Source organism: Pezoporus flaviventris, unplaced genomic scaffold (genome assembly GCF_033815535.1).
Source record: "Pezoporus flaviventris isolate CSIRO_AGI_PZ_B2104156 unplaced genomic scaffold, CSIRO_AGI_Pfla_v1 ptg000041l, whole genome shotgun sequence".
NCBI classification, from domain to species: domain Eukaryota; kingdom Metazoa; phylum Chordata; class Aves; order Psittaciformes; family Psittacidae; genus Pezoporus; species Pezoporus flaviventris.
Window position 1 is genome coordinate 1,880,127 of NW_026892589.1, and position 12,781 is coordinate 1,892,907.

At 52.3% G+C, this 12,781-nt stretch overlaps 1 protein-coding gene across 3 annotated transcripts in view; it reads left to right on the forward strand.

The window, feature by feature from the left end:
• The window catches only part of KSR2 (kinase suppressor of ras 2), an 82,743-nt gene that overhangs the window by 55,481 nt on the left and 14,481 nt on the right, over nucleotides 1-12,781 (forward strand). For all 3 annotated transcript variants that reach the window (XM_061465769.1, XM_061465770.1, XM_061465771.1), the window contains 2 exons: nucleotides 8,322-8,418; nucleotides 12,213-12,346. In XM_061465769.1, the coding sequence (XP_061321753.1) occupies nucleotides 8,322-8,418; nucleotides 12,213-12,346 (231 nt within the window). The remainder of the gene's footprint in view (nucleotides 1-8,321; nucleotides 8,419-12,212; nucleotides 12,347-12,781) is intronic.

The following is a 12,781-nucleotide window of genomic DNA, read 5'->3' on the forward strand; positions in this document are numbered from 1 at the left end:
GCGTGGGGGATTTGGTGCAGCTTTCCTAAGGAGATTACACGGTTTTTAGCTAAAAGCTCCAGTGTGGCACCAGGAACCTGGGATTTGCTCCCCAAGGTGCCCCAGGCAGGGTTTTGGCCCCTCTCATCACAGCGTGATGCCAGAGCAGCTCCGGATTTAAAGCAGGACCAGGAGCCAACCGGATGGCTGCTGGTGATCCCCCCCCGGGGCTGCATGGCCATGATTTATGTCCGGGCTCGAATGTGCCAGGAAGCCCGAGGAGAACATTAGGAATTAAGGCTGACCATGGCAGGACTATATAAAGAGAAGGAATTTGTTGAAGGTGCCTTTCAGCACAGAAACCTGGAGGGTTTCTGTTGGAGCGGGAGCATCTCCCAAACCCTTCCCTGGAGCTGCTTAGGGGGGGACACCTCTTATGTGAGATACCGAAGATGAAAGGAGAGTTTGCTCTTTTTTCCTCCCTGCAAAGCAAACTGGCTTCAATATCAGGGTACGCGTTACCTGCCGTGAATTAATAGGGAAGGGGTGGGAGCAAGATGGGAATATCCCAGATGCTGTGGCTGTATCTTACAGGGTAACTTCCTTGCACCACATGGACTAAATGCAGGGGTTTGTTTTGATTTATAATGTATTTCTATGCTGGCTTTCTACAACATCAAACGTTTGACTCTGCTGTTGGGAGGGACAAGCCCAGCTCCCTGCAGGGAATCCTCTCCCATTCCTGGGCCTTGTTTCCTGTGGGCAAGGGGGACCTCTGGACACAGCTCAGCTTTAAACACTGGGCTCTTGCAAGCCTTTCCCTGTGCCAAACTCCCCGACGTTTCCAGTGTCCCAGCTTGGCTGTGAGGGATGTGGGGCTTGTAAATCTGAGTACTTGGGGGGCTGAGGGCTGAGGGGATGTTTCAAAGGAAGTAAAGGGGAAGTGTGTAAATCGTTGCTCTTAAGATGAAACAGATTGGGGCTGCTTGGTTTATCCCCTGTGGGTGCTCCCTGGGGCCAGGATGAGCTGCTCAAGGCAGTGCCTGCTGCTTGCAGCCAGCCTGTTGTTCACTCCAGGGAGTCACATTGACCAATTGGGCATTGATGAACACCAAATTGCCCTTTTCTTCTCACCGAAATCCACCAATCTCAAGGTACAACCTATCAGCCTTCTTTCACACCTGGGAAGTTAAGCAGGAGCTCTAAATCCTGCTCAACAGGAGGGAAACTGAGGCAAGGTTCTTCCTCATTGCTTTCCCAGAGCAATGCATCTGAGGGTATCTGAGATGCCTTTCAGCTCTGGTCCTTCTCTCCCCACTCATGGTTATATTCTGGGAGCAGGTCCTGCCTCCTCTAACCCTCCCCATGTTAAAGCAACCCCTTTTGGAGCCAAAGCATCACCTCCTGGCCTGGCTCTCAGTTGTTTTCCCTCCTTAATTTTGCTGTGTTTCCCCTTTCCTAGCAGTTAAATAATGGAGCTCGTAGATCATATAATAAATAGGTATTGACTTCATGCCACAGGCTGGATCAGAATTGATTGACCCGTGGGAATACACTCCTTCGCAATCAATAAGAGGCCATCAGGCTGGATAAATCCTGATAACGACTGACAACAGCAAAGTCGATAGGTGTATTAATATGTACATTAAGCAAGAATTTGTCTTCCGCCTGGAGACAGCATTCCAGGGTGGGATGGGCTGGCGAAGGAGCCCGAAATATCCCAAGCAAAGAGGGTGATGGGGATGGGGAAAGGCAGCGGCTTGATCCTCTGCAAGGGTGTTTGATGTCAAAGTAAGAGCTGGCTGCTTCAGTGCTGGCTGAGCCGTTCTTACCCTCTGCAGCATCAAATCCCCACCGGTGGCTGCGTTAGCAGCACCTGAATGTGCTCCTCTGTGCAGGGGATGCTCGAGGGGGGATGCTCTCCTTTGTGTCTCAAAAGTGCCATGGAAATGGTGTTATTTTGGCCGTGACTTTGTGAGGAATGTACTTAAGGCAGCAGGACTCACACTTCACTCGAGAAGAAGGGATTTCAGCGGGTGTTTAAGGGAAAGCCTGTGATTAAGTGTCCTGCTGAGAGATGGTCCCACAACCTCTTTCTGCTTGTGCCAGTTCTTCCCTTTGCTATTGAGTGATATCTCAGCATGATTCCTTATGTTTCTGGAGCATCCTCAATGCCAGGGATCCTCTTTGGAGCCAGGCAGGGCTGTTTGCTGGTGGTGGGGAACCTGTGTGCTGGCATCCTCCTGCCTAGCCAAAGAGGAGGGAATTAGATCCCTCCTGTGACAGCATTATTAAGTTTTTATTAATAATAATCATTATTACCATTGCAAAGCAGAGTTGGGCTCTAGTCAAGCAGCCATCTCCATCAAAAGACTTGTTTCTTCCCTTTCTTCAAAAGAAGCATCTTTTCCCTCCTCACACTCAAAGCAGCAGGAGGATCAGGGCACAGGGAATATATTAGGCTCCTTCAAAGGCAAGGAGAGGTCCAAGCATCTTCGCACATCCCTATAGACCCATCCAGCCCTCTCGCCCTTTCCAAAGGCGGTGAGTACCACCTGAAGCAGTGAGTGTTTCCGGATGACTTGTTTGCAGTCAGGGCTCTAGCTAAGCCGCCGGGGCCGGCGCCTGCTTTGCATTCACCTGTCTCCCAGCTCTTCCCCTGCAGCTGTGGGAGAGCTCGTCTCTGACACCATCTCCTCCAAATAAAAATGCATGGAGTTGGCTTTTTCTAAATAACTTGGGTTCTTTTTTTTTCTCCCGAAGCGATGATGGAATTGGAGCTACTTTTGGGGGAGGCTGATCCCCCTCCTCCTCCTCCCCCTCCTCCTCCTCCTCTTCCTCCTCCTCCTTCAGCCCTTGCGGTTTGGAGGCTCTGGCTGTAGTTATCTCGTGTGCCAGCTGCTGGGAGCTCAAATGCTCTGCCTAAATAATATCCATCGAAGGACAGTGCTTTCATGGGCTGGAGATAGGGAGAGGGGAGCATCCTGAGCATTGTCTCGCCAGGGCTTTTCTACGTCCCCACGTTCATTTTGCTCTACAGAGGCTCCTCCATGCAAAGTGGGACCTGGGGCTGGGTTGGGGACCTGGGCTTTGGTTTATGTGGCAGGTCATGAATTCCTGCCTCCCTGTTGGGATTGTTTTGGGAGACTTGTGTAAGGGGTCAGCTTGGAGGTGGAGTGTCATGGGAGAAGTATTTTCACCCAGAGGAGCTGAGCTTTAGTGATGCTGATGCTCTGTATCAGGTCTGCAGGCTTCTGGTCCAGGTGCTGCGCTGCCATGAAGCTCTTGGCTGCCGCTTTGCGCCCTGCGTGTGGTGCAGTGTGGATGGATGGTGCTCCCTGGGATCTGGGGAGGAAGGAAACCACAGGTTGCTGCTGTTGGAAGTGATGGGAGCGGAGCGGAAGGGAAGGTCTCCCCCTGCTTGCCCGTGGGTGCAGCGAAGAGGAGGGAAATGGAAGGGCAGTTGTAGCCCTGGGGCTGAAGTGTTTCCGTGCTGGGTATGTGTGGCTCAGGGAAGTGCTGCTTCACTTCACCTGCAGGTTTTGGTGGTGGTTTGAATACCAGTGAAACCAGTCCTGAATACCCCGCAGTAGAACTGGGGGCCCCAACGATGCTGGGTGCTGATAGCATCCCACTGCGAATAGCTGGCCATGAGCCAGCCAAGCCTTCCACCCCCGAGCTTTTAATTAGGGAGCAATATATATGTGTGTATATATATGTATGTATAGGTGCGAGTCTGACGCATGCCAGCCTTCTCTTTGGACCGAGACCTAACAAACTCATCGCAGCTCACGTCAGTGTGACCCTTGTTGTCCCAGGCCTGTCCCCGCTGTCCTGGGGTGGCATTTAGATGCAGAGGGCTTGGGAAGCGTGAGCTGGCTGATGGCACCGCTCTGCTTCGCTCGCGCTGGCGTAGCAGGGAGAGCGTGCGTCAGGGGTGCGATATTTCTTATTGATTTGGAGGAAAAAGAAGCCCAGGGATAAAATTAACCCAAACCCTTCCCTTTGCTGCTCTTCCAGCCTGGTTTCAGTTCCCATTTGGTGGCTGTCTGGTTGCAAAACATTGCCAGATGTTGGTGACGGAGGAAAACCAAGCTGCTGGGTGGAAAGAGTTCTGAGACAACTCGGGCACGGGCAGAACTCATTCCTCCCCTCTCTGCTGCGGCTGGTCCTGCTCAAGCTAAATCAAACAAGGCCCAGCTCAGCAGCTCTGGTTGCTGTGGCTGTATCTTAATATTCCCCAAAGATTTCCTTCTCCGTGAAGCACTGGAAGTCAGTAAACTGCTGGGGATCGTGGAAGCACCCGAGCAGCTCCCCCCTTTTGCGCTGTCTTTCCTGCAGCACAGATGTAACCTGCTAGCAGAGGTATTTTTATATTAAAGCACTTATTATGAATTCCCACTCTCACTCTTTGTGTGTCTCCCCTGGGTGCAGCCTGCCGGCTATCACCATGGTATCTGAGCTGGTTGCCCATAAATCAACATACTAGCAAGTAATGAGCTTTCTGGGGACTAGCATCACTTTGGGGTGTTCAAATGAGCCTATTTAATTTAATGGGCATTTATGTGGATGGTTGGGCAGAGGCAAGAAAAGCACAAAACCCTGGGAAGTAATGGCATCGTGACCTGCATGCGAGCGCTGTACCATCAGCTCTGCTCTGCTTCTGAGCCAGGCTGAGGTCTTCAACCCTATCGAGGTGATGATAGTCTGTAGGGATGATGATCTTCACTACTGATGAGGGGGAAGAAACCCCCAATGGATGAAGGAGGGATGAAGTTGTTTTCACATCAAATAGGAAAATCAGCAAGAGGCAGTGCTCCAGCTCTTCCTCACTCATCCCTCCCAAATTGCTCCCCTTCACGTCGCTTTGGCTTTGCTCCCGTTGCTGATGTCTTCAGCCCACGTTGGTGAAATGCAGAGTGTTTATAAAGCAATTTGGGATTTGGCTTGCTTGGCTGAACACTTCAAGAACTCATTTTGAATAGAGAGTCGCATCTGCAGCGGGATGGGGCTGGGATTGTCCTGGGGCTGAGGTTGTGCCATGGGTTGAGGTGCACTCCTGGCTGCTGGGGACCACGGGAAGGACCTTTACATCTTCCCAAGCCACCCAGTGGGGCTGTTCTCACCACGTGGTACCAGGGCACGTGTCATGCTCTGCTGATGGCTGGGATGGAGAGGTTTAGGAGAAGACAGGTATTTATCTCTGAATACGTACTTGAGTGGTGAATGAGCCTTGATCCATCTGAAGATGCAAATCGTCTGCCTTTGTTTCTGGTGTCAAGTGTAGGCAGTTTCTGGCCTTGTGATCCACAGCCCTGCTTGCTCGCAGCCGGATGGGTGCCTCAATGCCATGGTTCGGCATAGACCTCTTGAAGTGGGAAGGTAGAAGATGATGTGGTGCTTTGTGCCTGCTGCTCCTGCCCCAATGGGGAGCAATTGACGGCAGATGAGGAACGAGAAGCAGTGAAATTGTGGAGCTCTGCCATGAAAAGGTTCCGCAGGTGGTGGTTGAATGGGCTCAGGTGCTACATAATAGGTATCGACAGGGCTTTATCTCTGCATTGGCAGCTCCTTATCCGGCAAGAAAACGCTGCACATACTGGCGCGGCGGTCGCTGTTTGGATTGATACGGAGGGGTTATTCATTGGGAGGAGGTGTGAGGCACCTGGGCTGCCTCGGTGGCTCTCCCGGGGTGTGAGGAGCGGTGCTGGCACGTCCCATGCCCACCGCGCTTCACCGTGGGCTGCTGCCACCACCGTGGCTCTGAGCAGTGGCTGCTGTCCTCGTGTCAGACCTCGCACCGAGTGCATCCACTGCCTCCTTTAACGCACTCCCTCAGTAAATGAAGTGGAGAGATGGGAATGTCATCGGAAAAGGGCTGCAGGCTCTGCTCCTGGGGTTAGCACAGCAGCGCAGATGGGCAGAAATGGAAGGATTTTTCTCTTAACCAACCCTTTTCCAGGAAAACAGCTGATCTTAACTCACTTCAGGGCTGAAATCAAGCCCGGTTCTGCTCTATTCATTGCATGTGCAATGTTGATTCGTGACTAACGCAGACCACAAGCCACTTTCTGCAATGGGTTTCTCTGGAGGGAAACAAGCATTGCCTGGGGAGCAGGGGGGGCTGAGGGGAACTCCTTTGTGCACAGGCAGGTCATGGGAGGTGCAGAACGCCTGTTGCACTGCAGAGCTTGGAGCTTTGCAGGTTTATGGAGCAGATTAGTGCAAATCCCTTGAATACTTTAAAGGTGGCGAAAAGAGAATGAGTATTTGTCGTTGTTTTGTACCCTTTAATCCCAGTTGCAGAAACCCAAGGGTTTTCTTGATCACTTCCAAGTGATTTGCTTTCCAAGTGGGAGTTTGAGGGCTTGGATCCCAATGTTCCGACAAGTTCAGATTTGGTTGCAGCCAAACTACTGCAGGAGATGGGGAGCAGCTGATTTAGAGGAAGATCATGTCTGTAATTGTGGGTGCCTTGGGTTTGCAGCCCAGCTGGTGGGTTCAGGGATGTGCTGAGGCACCTGAGCAAGGAAAACCATTACTAGAACGCAGTTGCATGGGTATGAAGATGCCTTAAAATCCCCACTGCCACTCATTCGCAAGGCTATTTCCAACACAACCCATGGCAAAGTAGAAGGATGCTGTTGTCTTTCCAAAACCCACGAGATATGGGTCTGGTCCCATTCCTGCTTTGCTGTTTGACTTGAAAACTGTGCTGCCAATGCAGGGATAAGGAGCTTTTGGCCTCTAACATCCCTGCTTTGAGGGGTTAATAGCTCACTGGGACCTTATTGACAGGTAATGATGTGGGACACCCTGGGATTGCTGCTGCCTTTTTCAGTGTCCCCAGGGAAAGCGTGGCACAGCCTGCCTGGGGTTTTTGCCTCATCATCCTGCTCTGAGCCAGCTTTGGGGTCAAAATGAAAGCAGGACTTTACCATCAGGTTGTGTTCCCGATTCCTCCAGATTTGCAACCTGGGGGACGTTCACAGAATCATAGAATCAGCTAGGATGGAAAAGACCTTTAAGATCATCAGGTCCAACCTTTAAGATCGTCCCTGGCAGTGTGCAAGGCCAGGTTGGACAGAGCCTTGGGTGACATGGTCTAGAATGAGGTGTCTCTGCCCATGGCAGGGGGTTGGAACTGGATGATCTTAAGGTCCTTTCCAACCCAAACCATTCTATGGTTATCCAGCCTTTAAGGTCATCAAGCCCATGGTGCTGCAGGGCTGGGCAGCTCACCTCTCCACAGGGCTGTGCTCAAGCATCACTGCCCTCGGTGTTCCTCTTCCCCCTCATCCATGCCTGGGGTCTGAACCATCCCCTCTCCCTGTCTGACCAACATGGTACCCAGGCAAACCCGGGCCAGCTCAGTGTGATACTCCTCATCCTTTGCAAGGAGGCACAGATTAGGCTGATTATTTCCATCCCAAAAGGAGCAAACCCTATTGATCTCCCAGGGGACAAATCCAGTGCTGGAGGAGATGGGTGAGGAGGGGGGTGGTGGAGCTGAGTGTGGGGAGCAGAGGAATTAAAACCCATAGCTTTTTATTCGTTAACTAGCCCAGGATCAGATGAAGATGTGCGGTCGCTGAAGCCTCTTTAACGAGACATGTGTCAGGCTCTTTATTCCCAGGCACAGGTATCCAGCCTCATCTCTCCAAAGTTGCCTGTAATGAGTGTGGGTGGATAGGGAAAAGCAAAAAGGAGCCCTTATTTTTGTGGGCGCGAGTCGAGGCAGCAGCCACCCACGTTCTCCATTATGATATTCAAATGTCAATATATTTTTAATTGGTTTATATCCCCCCCCCCCCTTTCCAGCTGCCTTTGGTAATGAAGGCTCTGTAAATAGATTTTACTGTAACTGGTACGAGAGAAGGAAAATTGGAGGACGTTGTACAGTGCATGGGGTTCGGTGGGGGTTGCATTCTGCTCCCTGTCTTTCCTCTTTTGACTCATTACATCTGTGAGCTTTGTATCCTCCGAGGGAAGAGGCGGGAGCTGCGGCCAGTTTTGCACAAAACCCCTCTGAAGCAAGAGGACCAGGTGGTTCCTGCGGGGATGGGATGTGGGGAAGAGCTGGGGACCAGCCCGGGGTTACCCCTTGTGGGGCTCGGTACCACGGTGATGGCACCAGCACGCATCTCCCAGTGCTGCAATGGGGAGAGCCCCCAGGTTCCATCCCAAACCTTCAATCTGCCTTGAGATGGAGCCAAAGCTCCTGTGGTTATTTATAGTTCCCAGCCACAGCCACTGCCTTTGTACTTTGGGGATGTTTCTCAATGGGGGGGGTGTGTGCTATAAACTCTGCTTTTATCTTCTCCCTTTTCCTTCTCTTTCAGCCTGTGTAAAGGACGGACCCTCTACTCGGTGGTGAGAGATGCCAAAATTGTCCTGGATGTCAACAAGACAAGGCAGATAGCACAAGAAATCGTGAAGGTATGCTGTGCTGTGCTGTGGTGTGAAGTGGGACAGCTTGGCATCAATGGGGATCAGGATCCAGCCAAGCCCTGGAGTGAAGGATCCAAGAATTACCAAGGGCAGGGTAACCCCCTTTGGCTTTAAAATCCAGGTCTCTTAGACCTCCCTCATCCCAGTTTTTCCCCTGGGCTGGCACCAAGGCTTCCCATGGGCTCCCCATAGTAAGCCTGGGACTCATCCTGTCCACATCCCCTTGGCAGTGCAGGTGTTTAAGCCCAGCTTTGCTACTGTGAGTGAATTGCTGGTGGGATATTCCCCTCCTCTTGGGGAAAACCCAATGACCTGCTGTTGCTCGGAGGTTTCCGTAGTGATCGCATCCCTGCAGCCCAGGCGCCGGAGGGGTCAGTGCCGTGGGGCTCGTGGCAGGAGGCTGCGTGTGCCACGAGGCAGAACACACACATTTTTCAGAGCTAAAAGAGCTTTTCCTTTCATAGAGATGACTCAGAGAGCATCTCCAACACTTCAGACGTGACCGTATAAATAGAGGCTGGGGAGCATCCTCACGTGGCGGGGTCAAGTGGCTGGGAAGTTGGGTCCTGAGCCATCAGAGCTTCCCATCGAGTGTCTGCAACGGCTCATTTCCTCAAGAGGTGTTAAGCTGTCTGCCAGAGGAGGGCTGTGCTGTGATTCCAAACGTACTTAACATCAAATGATGCCTGAAGCGTTTGGCAAGTGTCCTACCATGGGACTCATGATACTGGCCAAGGTCAGCCAATCCCTTTGGCCCACAGCAAGACCAGGTCATCTGGGGCTGAGCTCATGTTTAGCATCTTTCTGTGGAGAAAAAGAGAAAAGGACGAAGTTTTTCTGGCAGGTCTTAAACCCCTTAAATACTCAAATCCATGTTAGAAAACAGAATATGTTCTGCAATGTCCCGAACAGTGCTGCTCCCCAGCTTCTGCTTATGTTGTTCCTTGTTAGATTACCTATTTTGCTTCTGTTTACACCCAAAGTGTATGCTGTTTCTAAAGTAAATTCCTTAAACTCATAGAATCCCAGCCTGGTTTGGGTTGGAAGGGACCTTAAAGCTCCTCCAGCTCCAACCCCTGCCACAGGCAGGGACACCTTCCACTAGAGCAGCTTGCTCCAAGCCCCTGTGTCCAACCTGGCCTTGAGCACTGCCAGGGATGGGGCAGCCACAGCTCCTCTGGGCACCCTGTGCCAGCGCCTCAGCACCCTCACAGGGAAGAGCTTCCACCTTCCCACCTCCCCATGTTAACCCCCAGCAGATGTTAAGGATGTTTTGGTGGACTTGATGTTGGCTGGCGTGGAGAACCGAGGGAAAACCCCAGTGACTTGCTGTGATTGGGCTTGGTGCACATCGTTTGACTTCATCCTTCGAGTCCCTGCATGCAGGAGGGTCGTTAAGCTGATTGGATTAGTGAGTGCAAGGGCTCTCGTTGTTCCATGCTGCTCCGGAGGTGGAAGCTGGTTTCCTTGGGAAGCGGGGCCGGCAGAGGGAGCTGGCTTTTCGCTCTCCTTGGCCAGCCAAGGAAATTGAGGCGTTACTGGGCTGCGAGTGTTTTCTTACAGCTCATCCCAAGGGTGAAGGTGTCGGGGCTGGAATTTGCAGTGGGATCTGCACAATACCCCGTGGAGCAAAGAGAGGGATTTGGGCTCGCTGAGAAATACCTTTGGCAAAGGCTCGCTGCGTTTGATGATTGCACGGGGGACGTGTTCCCATCCATAGGTGCAAAGCGCCTGCTTTGAGCTCCTGTGTGATGGGAGGGGGCTGCAGAGCATCCTCATGGTGCTGGGCCACATCCTGCCTCGTGGCTGCTCGAGGCGCTGCAGGAGGAACAGGCTCACACATTGAAATGCTTTTCCCGGGCACTGTGTGAAGGTGGCAGTGAAGGTGACATTTTAAAGCAGAACTTTAAACCTCATCAGTATTTCATGTGCTGGGACACAGGGACCCCTAATTAATCCCAGTGGCTGGAATGGTCCTGGCATCCGGCTGCAGCGGTGGCACCTCAGGGCCAGCCGCAGCACTGAATCCTTCCTCCAGCATCCCTTAGCAGAGGCACTTTGGGATTCGAGCACCGAGGGGTGAAGTTAAACCCCCATTACTTGATGAGTTGGGGTGTTTGCTATCCCCAGCAGCATGTTGTCCCTGGCTGCCACCAGCCTTTCCCACTCTGGAGTGGGTTTGTGCTGCTGCTGAGTGCTTGGTGCCTTCTGAATTTCCCCCCATATCCCAGGTGCTTACATTTGAGGATTTGTGGGGTTTTCCGTTTGCTTTCCCGTTTTTTCCACATCATTCTGAATTTGGATCATTCCTCCCAGCTCCACATTGTCTGCAAACTTACAAATACATCCCTGTTCCACTGCCGGCGTGGTTAATGATGACATGTGAAAAGATCAGGCCTAGGATGGACCCCTGTGGAAATCCAGTGAATAAATCCCCCTATGTCACTGACAGCTGATATTCACTCTTAAGCAACAGTTTGCTGGCCCATTTGGCATTTATCCTTCAATAGCTTTCTCTAGCCCAAGATTCCCCTAGTCTGCTTGAGAATGAAAAGTGGGACAGCATCAAAAGCCCTGCTGAAGTGGGGATAGATGGCTTTCATCACCCTCCCCATTCCCAGAGCTGGTTATCCCATGGAGCTGAACGCCCTCCACACGGAGCTGTCGGCAGTCGGCTTGATTTGCTGATGCTCAGGCAGTGCAGGGGAGCTGGATTTCCCACCCATGGCCTCTTTTTGCATCATTAGCAATAATTTTAATTAACCACCAAGCAGCTTTTCCTCAGGGAAAGGAATCAAGGCAGGACTCCTGCGAGGTGCTTGTTTCCATGCTAATGGTGTCGGTGTGCACATAGGAAGCACTAATGACTCGGTAGCGGGGATGGAGAGATTTGACTTATTACCCTCTGCTCCCAGTCTGGAAAGGGAAAACATCATCATCATCATCATCATCATCAATTTCCCAGCAGAGGATCTCAGGAAAGCACTGCCAGTTTGGTTTGCTGCTAATTTTCCTTGCGTAAGCCATTAATCAGGAAGACAAGTGGTGCTGTCGCAGCCCATCGCCCTCCGTGAGCACCAAGTGATGCCTGTCCCAAGCCAGAGACACCCGCCCGGACATCTGCAGGGACATTTGGGGATGTGCAGCCTCTGGTTGTGGCCAAGTCCTAGCTCAATAGCGTGGATGTGCTGCTGTGGCACAGGGATAGAATCATAGAGTCAAGGAATGGTTTGGGTTGGAAAGGAGCTTAAAGCTCCTCCAGTTCCAACCCCTGCCACGGGCAGGGACCCCTTCCACTAGAGCAGCTTGCTCCAAGCCCCTGTGTCCAACCTGGCCTTGAACACTGCCAGGGATGGGGCAGCCACAGCTTCTCTGGGCACCCTGTGCCAGCGCCTCAGCACCCTCACAGGGAAGAGCTTCTGCCTTAGATCTAACTTTATCATCTCCTCTTTCAGTTTGAACCCATCACCCCTTGTCCTATCACTCCAGTCCCTGATGAAGAGTCCCTCTCCAGCATCCTTGTAGCCCCCTTCAGACACTGGAAACTGCTCTGAGGTCTCCACGCAGCTTCTCTTCTCCAGGCTGAACAGCCCCAGTGTGCTCAGCCTGGCTCCATACAGGAGCTGCTCCAGCCCCTGAGCATCCCTGTGGCCTCCTCTGGACTTGCTCCGCCATCTGGGCTCTCCCCATCTTGGCAATCGTGGGGCTGCCCCTGCCCTGGTGCTATTCTGTCTGTGCTGCTCATTCAGTTTTGGGGTGTTTTTCTCTCTCTTCCATCCTAGGGAATGGGCTACCTGCATGCCAAGGGGATCCTTCACAAGGACCTCAAGTCAAAAAACGTTTTCTATGACAACGGGAAGGTGGTGATCACAGACTTTGGCCTCTTCAGCATCTCGGGAGTTCTCCAAGCGGGCAGGTAGGACATGGCTTGGTGGAAATACCAGCATCCCTCCCCATGCCCTACAGCTACCCTTTGAGCTGGAAACGTGCAAAGGGAACCCCAAAACCTCCCCTGCAAGTGCCTTTCTGGGTCTGCAGTCTTGCTAGACATGAGGACGTGTCTTGGGGCTGCCATTGGATTTCACCATCCCACCTCCCAGGAGTTTGCTTTTGAGGAGAAATGCTTTGGGAAAAGAGCTCCTGCAGAGCCCTCTCTGCCCCACAAGTGATGCTGCTTTGAAATGCAGCTCCATGCTCAGCACCGTTGTGGGGTTTGGAGAGCAAAGCCCCAGAGGGATGGCGGGAGCAGGGCTGGGGTTTCTGCAGCAAGGTGGGTCTGGGCTCAGCACCAAGTGGTGAAACCCAACTGCTCCACTTCGTGGGGGCAGGATTTGCAGCTTGTTTTGATTTG